The following is a 13,262-nucleotide window of genomic DNA, read 5'->3' as shown; positions in this document are numbered from 1 at the left end:
CCAGATTGTTAGTACCTAGCCCTTAAATATGAATAGATAGCCCAGAGCACTCAATAAAGAAAATTTCCAATGTAAGAGGGAGCCAAAAACAAGAAGAAGAAAAAAACCCAAAACCAAAAAACAAACATGGGACTTCCCTGGTGGTCTAGTGGTTAAGACTCCACGCTCCCAATGCAGGGGTCCCGGTTCAATCCCTGGTCAGGGAACTAGATCCTGCTCACCACAACTAAGACCCAGCGCAGCCAAGTAAATAAATAAATAAACAAATTTTTTTTAAAAACCCTAACACAATAAAGATTAAAAGAAAACAAAAGAAAAAAATCCCCATTATTCTCAGAGAGAGAAAAGATATATCACTATGTCAAGAGCAATGCTATGAAAAAGCAAAAGACAATAAGAAACAGCCTTTGGAAATTTAAAAATAGTGTAGCCAAAATTTAAAATTCAATTGAAGAAAACTAACACATTGTAAATCAACTATACGTCAATAAATAAATATATAAAACAAAAAATTCAACTGAAGAGTTAAATTGAAGCACACTCTCAAATACAGAATAAAAAAATAAAAATAGACCATAAAGGGTAAAAAATAATAAATGGGAATCTATCCTGAAGGCACAAAAGCTAACTAACTGGACTTTCAGGACAGAAGAGAAAAAACAAAGGGGAGGGAATTATCAAAGAAATAATACCTAAAAGTTTCCAAGAATTTAAGCACAGGAGTCACCACACTTAAACCGTCCACTGGGTGTCCAACACAATGCAAAAATAAACACTGTTTACTTCTCTTCCTCCCCAAAACCCAAAAGCCATTGAAATAAAGGTTAAAAAAAATTAGAAAAGCAGACAGATTAACACTCTAGAACAAGAGAGAGAACACCACAGGCAAAAAGAAAATAAATTTTTGAAGACTCAAAGGCAAAAGGATTCAAATTGGTGGAAAAATCAGGGCAAAGATAGCCATAACCCTGAACACGCACAGAAGCTCTGCGGGAGAGGCAGCAGCAACTTTCTGCAACAGGAAAAAAAAAAATCACAGTTTTAGACACTATAAAGGGAGATTACTGCTCTCAGCAATGTGTTAAGTGTCTGCAAGGCAAAGAGGTACGTGGCGTCAGCCTCCCCCAACCCAAATAGATCTCCAGACAACAGTAACAGCCAAATATAAAGAGCAACACCTTGGAGGAGTTAGCGCTCCAATAGCAGGGGCTGGTACCACAAAGCAGCAGGGTAACAATACGCCCCAGACCGACCAAGGCAATCCCAGTCCCACCCAGTTCATGCCAGTTTATGTTCCAAGATAACTGCCACTAGCGTCCCCATTCATTCATAAGAATGTTTGGATACTAAATCTTATGGTCACCTTTCAAAGCAGGACTCTCTGTGTTTTGGCTGGCCCTCGACACAGGAGAGTAGCAGGTAAGAGCAGAGAAAACCCATGTTAGCTACTGAAATAAACCACCCTCCAGGTCTTCATAAATATAAACAAACAACCAATAATAACAAGACATTTTTCTCAAAAAAAAAGAAAAAAGATAAACGATGACAAGTATGAAGAAATACAGGTATAACAAGTAACCCAGAGCAATCAGATAAATCAAGGAAGAGAACTTAAATATATATGTACGTATAATATATAACACTTATCCTGCAAGAGTTTTGAGAAGCTCTAGTTTCCGTTAAAACACAAGCTGCTATTAAAAACTGAAACAAAGCAACAAGCATAGTACTCTGGTTAAGAGAATGGGTTTTAGAGCAAGACTGTCTGGGTTCATATCTCGGCTTTACCGCTTAGCTGTGTGGTACTAGCTGTCTACCACAGACAAGTTATTTAATCTCCCTAGGCCTCAATTTCTTATCTGTAAAATGGGGATAATACATATCCACACCTTTTATTATTTCATGTATTAATTTAGTTAATACATGCAATGCAGCAAGAAAGCACGTGGCTAAAAATAACTATCCAGTGTTGACTAGTGTTATTATTTGTGGAAATTAAATATATGATTCGGGTTTCCCTAGTGGCACAGTGGTTAAGAATCCGCCTGCCAATGCAGGGGACATGGGTTTGAGCCCTGGTCCAGGAAGATCCCACATGCCGCGGAGCAACTAAGCCCGTGCGCCACAACTACTGAGCCTGTGCTCTAGAGCCTGCGAGCCACAACCACTGAGTCCACGTGCTACAACTACTGAAGCCCGCACACCTAGAGCCCGTGTTCCGCAACAAGAGAAGCCACTGTGATGAGAAGCCCATGCACCGCAACAAAGAGTAGACCCCGCTCGCAGCGACTAGAGAAAGCCTGCGTGCAGCAACGAAGACCCAACGCAGCCAGTAAATAAATAAATCAATAAATATTTTTTTAAAAAAAGGAGGGGGCAACGGGAGAGGCCACAACAGAGAGAGGCCCGCATACTGCAAAAAAAAAAAAAGGAGGGGGACTGGGCTTCCCTGATGGCGCAGTGGTTGAGAGTCCGCCTGCCGATGCAGGGAACACGGGTTCGTGCCCCGGTCCGGGAAGATCCCACATGCCGCAGAGCGGCTGGGCCCCTGAGCCATGGCTGCTGAGCCTGCGCGTCCGGAGCCTGTGCTCCGCAATGGGAGAGGCCACAGCAGTGAGAGGCCCGCATACCGCAAAAAAAAAAGGAGGGAGACTTAAGAAAAAAAAGAAGAAAACTGGAAATTTTCTAGCATCAAGGAAAAAAGAAAAGATTCAAAGATCAAGTTAACTACCAATAAAGAAAGAACAAGTTTGGAATTAGACTTTTCATCAGCACACATGATGCTAGAAGGAAGAAAAACAGTCAATGGTCTGAGGGAAACTTTTCAACCTGGAATTTAATAGCTAGCCAAATAAATGTTTAAGTGAGAACGTCTTCCTAATATTTTGTGGTTTAGAAGGTGAAGAAACCAAATGCTGTTACTTTTTTAAGAGCCCTGACTTTTAAGTCAGCCCTGACCTTTATCAACACATTAACTGAATTTCTACATCGAAGTTTCCAGCCCTGCTTTCTCACCTGGGCCCAGGAGGATGCACTTTTGAATCTGCCTACAGCTTCCGTGGGATGTAAAGTTAAGGTATGTATAATTTGCATCTATGTCTTGGGGTCTTTGAACATCACAGTTTAACAAATTGGGTTAATTCATCCTGAAAGCTACAAAGACTCTCTAGAATTTTTTCCTCCAGCTCTTCCTATCAAACTAAGAAGCAGATGACAGAACTTTGTATGGCCCTTACCCTATTCAAGTTTCACACAGATTTTTTAAATCACATGAACAAGGACTGTTTAAATTATTTAAAACATGAGAACTTAATGTATATTCTATATAAAGTAATACAAATAGCCACTATATGCTCCCTGGTCAAAATACAGATTTATAAACATTCAAGACATTCTGATTTTTCTGATCTAAATATTCTCTCTGGGAGTTACGCTTTTTAGATTGAGGCTAATTATTTTGCCAAGTGGTGTTTACAAAAAGCCTACGTTCCTTCAGAAAGTGACTCTTTCCTCTGCTGTCTGTGGAATTTTAAAAAAATTTCTATTACATAAACTATTATTTTGAGGCCCCACTCTAAAAAAGCTATAATTCTGCAGGTTTGGGGTAGCCCCACATTTTGCAATTTTTTTAATTTAATTTTTTTTATTGTGATAAAGTATACATAAAAGTTACCATTTTAAACATTTGTAGGTGTACAGTTCAGTGGTATTAATTATATTTACACTGTTGTGCAACCATCACCACTATCCATCTCCAGAACTTTTTCATCCTCCCAAGCTGAAAATCTGTTCTTATTAAACAGTAATTCCCCACTCCCCTCTCCCCTCTCCAGCCCCTGGCAACCACCATTCTATTTTTCGTCTCTATGAAACTGACTAATCTAGGTACCCCATACAAGTGGAATCATACAACTGTCCATTTGCGCCTGTGCTTTTTATAATTTTTAAGTTTCAATAATATTTGAAAAAGGCTGAAAATGTTAAAAAATATTTTTATTCATGGCACTACATATATGTTAAGAAGTTAGAAAGGATTCTATATTACTTTTTAATAATTTTTATCAAATTCATTCTGTAAGGAATTTAAAAATCCAAGTAGATATTTGTTGTTAAAAAAATATTAAATGGAGGGACTTCCCTGGCGGTCCAGTGGTAAAGAATCCACCTTACAATACAGGGGATGCGGGTTCGCTCCCTGGTCAGAGAACTAAGATCCAGCATGTCACGGGGCAACTAAGCCGTGTGCTGCAAACTACAGAGCCCACGCGCCCTGGAGCCTGCGCGCCACAACTAGAGAAAAGAAAACCTGCACACCACAACTAAAGAGAAGCCCGCGCACCGCAACTTGAGAGAAGCTGTGGGCAGCAACAAAAGATCCCACATGCCTCAACGAAGATCCCGCGTGCTGCAACTGAGACCCGACGCAGCCAAAAATAAATAAAATAAATAAATAATAAATAAATCTTAAAATATATATATATTAGGGCTTCCCTGGTGGTGCAGTGGTTGAGAGTCCGCCTGCCGATGCAGGGGACGTGGGTTCGTGCCCCGGTCTGGGAGGATCCCACATGCCGCAGAGCGGCTGGGCCTGTGAGCCATGGCCGCTGAGCCTGCGCGTCCGGAGCCTGTGCTCCGCAACGGGAGAGGCCACAACAGTGAGAGGCCCGCGTACCGCAAAAAAAAAAAAAAAAAAAGAAGGGTTCAAATAAACTTAGCACCAACCAAAGAGAAGTGACTGGGGACTACAGAAGGCTGTCTTTTATTGAATGCTTTCAAAAACTTAAGGGACCCTTATAGTGTTACTAACACTATTACTATTACTGAAAGTTTTGCAAATATTATGATGCAAATCGTTCATTTATCCCAGAATTATCAAGACCTGACAACTCACTCTACTTGAAACATCCCTATCAGGCAATCTCCCCTCTGGAAAGCAAGCTAAGAACCAGGAAGTATGCACACACAGGCCCCCAAAATCTCAAAACAAAGGTCTCAAACTTTGTGTTAATAACACTAAAATACACTAAAGAATCTCTTAGGTACTTGTCCTTATTTTACACAAAATTTTAGAAGTTTAGTGTCTTGTCTTGATTTAAAGCCCAAACAATTCAGAAGTTGGAAGAACACCACTGGGAAGATAGCAAGGGAGGCTACAAAGTAATTACAAAAAGTAGACCAAAAACAAATCCTCCTGAGTGGGTAAAAGGGAATTGTCTTTCACACACCATTAAATTCCTGAGGGCATGGTGCCTTCAACACAAAATAATTCATACTCAAAACTGAAGACATGGGCTTCCCTGGTGGCGCAGTGGTTGGGAGTCTGCCTGCCGATGCAGGGGACATGGGTTCGTGCCCCGGTGCGGGAGGATCCCACATGCCACGGAGCGGCTGGGCCCGTGAGCCATGGCTACTGGGCCTGCGTATCCGGAGCCTATGCTCCGCAACGGGAGAGGCCACAGCAGTGAGAGGCCCGCGTACCGGAAAAAAAAAAAAAAAAAAAAAGAAGAAATTGATATTATACAAATTCAGGATCCTTTGCACGAGAAAACAAGGATATGTGTAATCTGTTATAAAAGGACTGTCCCATCAAAAAATATTTGTTTAATTCATGCTTGAAAGAAATCCTTAACTCTGAAAACAATAATCCAGAACTTCGGGACTTCCCTGATGGTGCAGTGGTTAAGAATCTGCCTGCCAACACAGGGGACACGGATTCGATCCCTGGTCTGGGAAGGTCCCACATCCTGCAGAGCAACTAAGCCCGTGAGCCACAACTACTGAGTCCGGGTGCCACAACTACCGAAGCCCACATGCCTAGAGCCCGTGCTCCGCAACAAGAGAAGCCACCGCAATGAGAAGCCTGCACACTGCAACGAAGAGTAGCCCCCGCTCGCCACAACTAGAGACAGCCCGCGCGCAGCAACGCGCAAAACAAACAAACAAACAAAAAAAAACAACACTGAAGTGAATATCCATGTGGCTAACTGCTTAATACATCCTAAATTTTCTTAGAATAAATTTCTAGAGGTGGAATCCTGGATCAGTGATATGTATAGAGTCCCTTACATTCACTACCACGCCTGTTTCCCCACATTCCTCATCTGTACCTCATATTTTAGTTTTTCCTTTGTTTCTTAAATAATGGTGTTTTGTAAAATTTAAAAGCTTGTGGTAAATGGTATGAAAAGTAAAATTTTAGTACTGAAATCTTAATCACTATTTACGGTTCACTTGGGAGAATGAACAAGCAAGCTTTCAGTACCATGTACCTGTGTATCTCAACCACTGTTTCCCTCTAGGGGAGCTTTACATTTTTAGAGAACAACTTCAATTTACAGCTTCAGAATAAATTCAATAGTTGTTTGATTTAGTAGTTGTTAATTAGTTAGCTATATTTAAAAGTTGTATACGATAAATGTTATGTTAAAGATGTTTAGAAATGCCTCCAAATTAGTCAAAACAGTCTTTCTTGTAGAAACTCTAAAGTTAAGAAAGAGATTTGCTCCATCTGTTGAGACTCTGAAAGGCTGGGAAGGAATTTAGCAGTCGCCCTCCCCTTTGCTGAAGGGACCACGTGCTGCCAGCACCCAAACACACAATCACAGCTGCTTAGGAAACTGCTTTTGCTTCTTTAAATTAACACTACTAACACGCCCCGTTTTTCCTGAAAACTGTCATTTCCTGAAGCAACAGCGTTCGTGAAAAACAAATATTAACGAGACTTGAAGAAGCAGAGCCGAGCTGCGGACAGGCGCAAGCCCTGCTGGGCCGCGCAGTGTCAGCCCCTCCGCCCGTCCCGGATCAACCAAGTTATGCGAAGTGACTAACTCGTGACAGCCTCGGGCGCTGGACACCGGCCACACCGCCACCTCTTTCAGGTCCCAGTGCTCCTGCAATGAGCCTGGGCAGGAATGGCTCGACCCCTGGCCCTCACCCCTGGACCAGGGTTTGGAATTAGACTTCGTCAAGGGCCAGGGGCCCCTCCGTACTCAATCTCGGGTCGGGGATCAGAGAGGGGACTTCAGTCGAGAGATCAGATGTTACAAGGGACCCTGGTTTTCCCATTCCGCCCTCATTCTTGAGTTGGGGTCTCGGATGGTTGGTGGAACCTTCGATATGGCTCAAAAATCATGAAAGATCGGAGCCCTTCTCACTTATTCTCAGACTGGGTTGGGCATTAGGGGAAATTACCAAAGGTCAGGTATCACGAATCCAGCCTCCCCCAACCAGAACGGAGTTTTAGGATAGGGGACCCGGGTCAGGAATCACGGAGGACCTGGACCGCCCTAAGCTCTTTCCCAGTCCGGGGTCTGGGGGAAGCCTCAGGTTAGAGGTCAAAGGTCAGGGAACTAGGAGAGCGCGGCGGCCATAGTACCAGAGTAGAGGCCAGCGCCTGCTGGAACTGCTGCTGCTCCTCGCTGATCTTTTGCTTCAGTTTCTTGAACATGGCGCAACGCGGGTTCCTGAATGTGAATGAGACCTGAGGGCGAGTGCTCTGAGAGACCCGGCCGCGGCGGCGACGGAGGGTTCTCTACACCAGGGACCGCGGGGGCCGGGCCTCGCCTCTCCTCCTTGGCCTCGCGGGCGGGTCGGCACACTCGTCCTGCGGGTGTCGGCGTCGCCGCCGCCGCGTCTCTCTCTTCTGGGTGCCACCGGTTGGCCTCGGCCCCCCATCCAGCTCCTGCGGCAGCGGCGGCGGCGGCGGCGACAACGGCACCAGGTGAGCGTGTGCCCAAGGCGCCTGCGCGGCCTACGTGGAGCTCGCCGAGGGAGTGCTACGGAGTGCCGGAGGGGACAAGCTGGAGTCGGGCCCGCACATGCGCGCTCCAGGGTCGCTCCCGGAAGATGCAGGGGTTTGCGCTGCTTATGCTCACTGCGTGCATAGATGCCCTCAGATCCTGAGCTACGCTGACGCACACCGGGGCTTCCGCGCTGCGACGTCTGGCGGGGAGGGTGCTGCTTCTGTTGAGGACCGCAAGGCTGACAATTCTGCCGCAAAGAACCGCATGTGTGGGTGTCCGGGGTGCGAGAAGAGGGGACCCAGGGAACCTGCCGAGGGCTCTGAAGGATAGTGTACTTTTGTTCAGTATTTGTGGTTAGGATTCTCTGCCTTCAGTGTCTCGTACTCCTACTGCTTCCCGGAGGGGCCCTCTTCCCTTTGCTGGACTCTTCCAGGGTTCAAGAAGTGCCTGACACGGGGCTCCCAGGGTCCAGATGTTTCTGGCCGATATTGGAAGATTTCAGTCTTTGGACATCGCCTTTATTTATTTTTTATTTCACAGAAATCGTATATTTTCATATATTTCTTCAAAAATCTTTAATTCTAAGTGCCAGGTCCTTGGGGGTCTCTCTCAGTCTTTAATAGAACAAGTAGACAAAAAAATTAGTAAGGATATAGAGAAGTTGGATCAGCTAACTTTGCCTAATTGATCTTTTTCGAAAAGACCCAACAACTGCAGAATACACGGGGTTTTTTGGGAATATTTATAGAACATTCCCCAAGATAGACCATGTGCTAATTCATAATACAGGTCTCAATTAATTTCAAAAGCTTAATATCACGTAGTGTGTTCTCCGACCACAAAGTAATTAAGTTAGAAATCAATAGCAGAGATATCTAGAAAGTCCCCAAATATTTGGAAATTATGCTGAACAGTTCCAAATAGTTGATGGGCCAAAAAGCAAAGCACAAGGGAAACTAGAAAATATTTTAAAAGAATGACAATGAGAACAGAGCATAGCAAAATTTGTGAGGTTCAGCTAAAGCAGTGCTTACATGGAAAATAATAGTATTATGTGTTTGTATTGCAAAGGAAATAAAGATTGAAAAATCGATCATCTAAGCTTCCACCTTAAGAAGTTTGAAAAAGAAGAAAAAACTAAAATCGAAGTAAGTAGAAGGAATGAAATAAAAGATACTGAGCAAAACATCAATGAAATAGAAAACAGACAATAGAGAAAAACCAACAAGACTAAAATTTGGTTCTTAGAAAAGATTAATAAAATTGGTAAGCCCCTAGTAAGACTCATAGAAAGAAAAACAGTAAGTATCAATATCAGGAGTTAAAAAGGGCTTACTGCCATAGATTCTACAGATATTATAAGGGAATATCTGACACAAATTATCAAAACCCAGATGCCCTTAGGTCAATGAATGGATAAACAAAGTGTGGTACTTCCATACCATGGAATGCTACTCTGAAGTATAAAGGACAGAGTGTTGATACTCATAACAACCTAAATGGATCTCCTTAAGTTTTGTTGAGTGACCCAAAAGAAGCCATACATATATATCTTGCTCTTTGTATAGTCCCTGCGTCACCTACACCCTACTCACTTGACTGACCTCCCCTCTTAATCATAGACCTTCATCAGTAAATGCCTGCATACTTGCCCCCAGCCCCAACTAGTGATTGTTCTCATCTTTAGATCAGAATCTCGCCACTATGATAGTTTACCAAAGGGGAGGTGAGGGGCACGCTCCTCTGCTGGTTTCCTTGGTAACCAATGAGCCAACCGGAAGTCAATTCTCCCTATAACTGGTAACCTCCCCTCTGCCTGGAAGCAAAGACTAGTGCCGTGTCCTGATGCACACAGTGGGGTGTCGCTCCAGGACCTTGTTTCAGACATGTAAGATCCCCCATCCATTAAACCACTGATGTCTCTGTCACTGACTCTGGACTCTCTTTGGTCTTGAAGCTGGGCAAGTACAAGGCTTGCAGGCCTGTGGGATGCAGCCCAACAGATTCCAATTATATGACATTATGAAAAGGCAAAGCTATAGGGAGGAAGAATGGACCAGTGGTTGCTAGGAGTTGAGTAGGCCAGGACTGGGTTGGGGTAGAGTGGTGTTAACTGCAAAAGGGCAGGATGAGGGAGTCTTTGGGATGATGAAACAGTTCATATCATAACTATAGTGGTAGATATACAACTTTGTGTGCATTTGTCAAAACCCGGAAAACTATATACCACAAACACTAAACTTCACTGTATGAAAACTTTAAAATGGAAATTAAAAACCCGAGGCTCAGAGAGGTTAAGAATTTCACCCAAAGTAACACAGCTTGGACATGGTGTAGGCAGCATTTGAACCCAGAGCTTTCATGGCTCTAAAGCCCATGCCCACACCACCCACCCACACTGCCTCTGGATCCCTTACCATGGTGGCATAGACTACCATTGACATTGATTTCGCTATGTTCTCCAATACTTTGCTCCAAAATGATTTACTGATTGATATCCAGTGTCCTCACCAGCATATATTCTTTCCTGGTTGCAAAGAAAGAAAAAAAAAGGAAAGAAAAGAAAAAATATTTTGTACATTGAGAGCACTTATCCACAAATGTGAAAGTGCTACAGCTGTGTTGTTCTTCACATACCAGATTTGCCAACATTTGTAAGGTTGGGGGGGATATATATGTATATAATATATATGCATACATATTTTGGCTATAGCAAGTAACAGATCTGGAGCGGACTGAAATACTTGTATTCCTATCCTGTTTTAATGTACTTCACCAGAACACTTTGAAACATAGTATGTTTTTAATATTTATTTTGCAAAAGAACATCTTATGGCTACGTAAATTAAAATTATATGGGGGGCTTCCCTTCCCTGGTGGCGCAGTGGTTGAGAGTCCGCCTGCCGATGCAGGGGACACGGGTTCGTGCCCCGGTCCGGGAGGATCCCACATGCCGCGGAGCGGCTGGGCCTGTGAGCCATGGCCGCTGAGCCTGCGCGTCCGGAGCTTGTGCTCCGCAACGGGAGAGGCCACAACAGTGAGAGGCCCGCGTATAGAAAAAAAAAAAAAAATTATATGGGGACTTCCCTGGCAGTCCAGTGATTAAGACTCCACAGGGAACTAAGATCCTGCATGCCACATAGCACGGCCAAAAACTTATTTAAAAAATTAAAGTTATAAAACAGTTGGAAGACCTCCTATGGAAGAAAGGTCTGCACATCAGTGTCTAAACTTTGTGACTCTCCCAGGAATTTAGCTTACTTTTCAGCCTGGGGCCTTTTCTTTAAAGAATTTTTGGGTTTTTTTGGTATCTTTGTTTTTAATTTAATTCCCATTGTAGGCAGAGATAAGGAAACTAAGGAAAAGTGAAGGGCTACATTATTATTGCTATTGCAAAACGAAGAGCCAAAAAGTGACCTTCCCAGAGTCATATGATCTCAGTGACCGAAGTGGAAACTGACCTCAGGCTTCTTGCCCTTTATCCTGGTCTCCAACTGTAGTATGTTTCACATTTCCTTCTCTTCTCTGAGACACACCCTGCTCAATTTTTTAAGTTTTGTAATTGTTTACATATGTCCTAGGGCTGTTTACCCAGCTGATGACTCAACAATCTAATGAGAAGAGTCCTTGGAAGGGAAAACCCAACACTGGGCTGAGAAAAAAAAAATCTTATTTCAAGAATGAGGCCTCTTGGTAACAAAGAGAAGGGCTGAGGGAATGGAGGTGAAGTGTCAAATTCTCTGCTCCTACTGAATAACTATGTGATAATCAGACTCCTAAGTAAACAAATTCACTCTTGCAAATGTTTGGATCCTTGCCTCGTGCACAAGATACTGTGTGGGTGGAAAGGCTGGGTAGTATAATGAATAAGCACAAAGGCATTAAACTCAACTGACCGGGTTCAAGTCCCATGTTTGCCATTTATTAGTTCTGTGATAGGGGAAAATGACTGAACTTTTTGTATGTGTCAGTTTCTTCATCTGTAAAATGAAGATGTGTCATTGTATCCATCATAAATTTCCCATGAAGATTAAATGAGTATTTGGAATAATGAGTATCTTGAAAAAAAAAAAAGTTGGATTCATTCCTCACACCTGAAAAAATGAAATTATTAAATCACTAGAAGAAAACATTGGAAGATTTATTTTATACCCTGGAGTGCTAAAAGCCTTCCTAAGTATAGCACAAAATCCAGAAATTACAAAAAAACAGTTTATATGAAAGGTTTTTTTTTTATTCTGCATGCCAAAAAAATGCTATAAAATAATGAAATGTTGTGTAATTCATTGTTCTATAGTAATCACATAATAACATGGATGAACCTTACATAATGTTGAGCCAAAGAAGGCAAACAAAAAAATGTATACTCCTTTACTTCACGTAGGCAAAACTAACCTACGGTGTTAGAAGTCAAGAGAAATATTGTCTTGGGGTGTAGGAAAGGCATAACAATCAGGAGGGAAGTTTGAGGTGCCTGCCAGTAGTATTCTTTGTCATTGGTGGTGATGACATAGATATGTTTGAAATATTTCTGTTTCCTGATTGTAGTGGTGGGTACACAGATGTTAGAACACAACTGTACATCAAAATTAAAATTCAATTTTACTATATGTAAATTTAAAAATAATAACAGTTTGCCATGAAAACAAATAAATAGGCACAAAATTAAAAAAGAATGAGGCAGCTCTATGCAAAGTTATGGGGAGATCTCAAGATGTTTCATTAAGTCAGAAACCAAAGCGCACTACAGTGTATACAGCACACTATCATTAGTGCGATTAAAAATTATATTCAGGGCTTCCCTGGTGGCGCAGTGGTTGAGAGTCCGCCTGCCGATGCAGGGGACACAGGTTCGTGCCCCGGTCTGGGAAGATCCCACATGCCGCGGAGCGGCTGGGCCCGTGAGCCATGGCCGCTGAGCCTGTGCGTCCGGAGCCTGTACTCCGCAACGGGAAAGGCCACAACAGTGAGAGGCCCGCGTACCAAAAAAAAAAAAAAAAAAAAAAAAAAATTATATTCATATATATGTGTGTTAGGTTAAATTGCGTGAAGTTGCTGATTTTTAACTTCAAAAATGGCAATTTCATATGGTTCAACATATGTGTATTTATATTTGTAAACACATAGATATTACAGAATATATCTGGAAATACACATAAGAAACCAGTGACAGGAAACAAGGCAGCTGGAAGTATTAGTAGTATCCTTTTTTATCTTTCAAATTCATCCCCCAAGCATGTATTTACTGTTCAAAAATTAATTTTAACATGCAAAAAAAAAAGTAGTCAATGGAGCAATACCTTTGAAATTTTGAAGAGAAATTGTTTTCAATCTCATTTTTTTAACATCTTAGAGTATAATTGCTTTAGAATGCTGTGTTAGTTTCTGCTTTATAACAAAGTGAATCAGTTATACATATACACATATCCCCATATCTCTTCCCTCTTGCATCTCCCTCCCTCCCACCCTCTCTATCCCAGCCCTCTAGGTGGTCACAAAGCACCGAGCTGATCTCCCTGT

The 13,262-nt window shown here is 42.5% G+C and overlaps 1 protein-coding gene across 7 annotated transcripts in view; it reads right to left on the bottom strand.

Annotated features, from left to right (window-relative positions):
* GOLGA4 (golgin A4) overlaps window positions 1-7,794 on the bottom strand; it is a 105,266-nt gene extending 97,472 nt beyond the window's left edge. For 4 of the 7 annotated variants that reach the window (XR_003429016.1, XR_003429017.1, XM_027088271.1 and 1 more), the window contains exon 1: window positions 7,376-7,570. Coding sequence is in view for 3 of the 7 variants with exons in the window: in XM_027088271.1 (XP_026944072.1) it covers window positions 7,376-7,447 (72 nt within the window). In the remaining 4 variants the exon portion in view is untranslated. Of the gene's footprint in view, window positions 1-7,375 lie in introns of all 7 variants that reach the window. The other 3 variants (XR_003429019.1, XR_003429018.1, XM_027088273.1) reach the window with 3 other exon arrangements.
* Window positions 7,795-13,262: the final 5,468 nt, after the last annotated feature.

Source organism: Aethalodelphis obliquidens, unplaced genomic scaffold (genome assembly GCF_003676395.1).
Source record: "Aethalodelphis obliquidens isolate GAN/ISIS:26980383/991018 unplaced genomic scaffold, ASM367639v1 scaffold62, whole genome shotgun sequence".
NCBI classification, from domain to species: domain Eukaryota; kingdom Metazoa; phylum Chordata; class Mammalia; order Artiodactyla; family Delphinidae; genus Aethalodelphis; species Aethalodelphis obliquidens.
The sequence above is the reverse complement of the archived record's forward strand: the minus strand, read 5'-3'. Positions and strand labels throughout refer to the sequence as shown.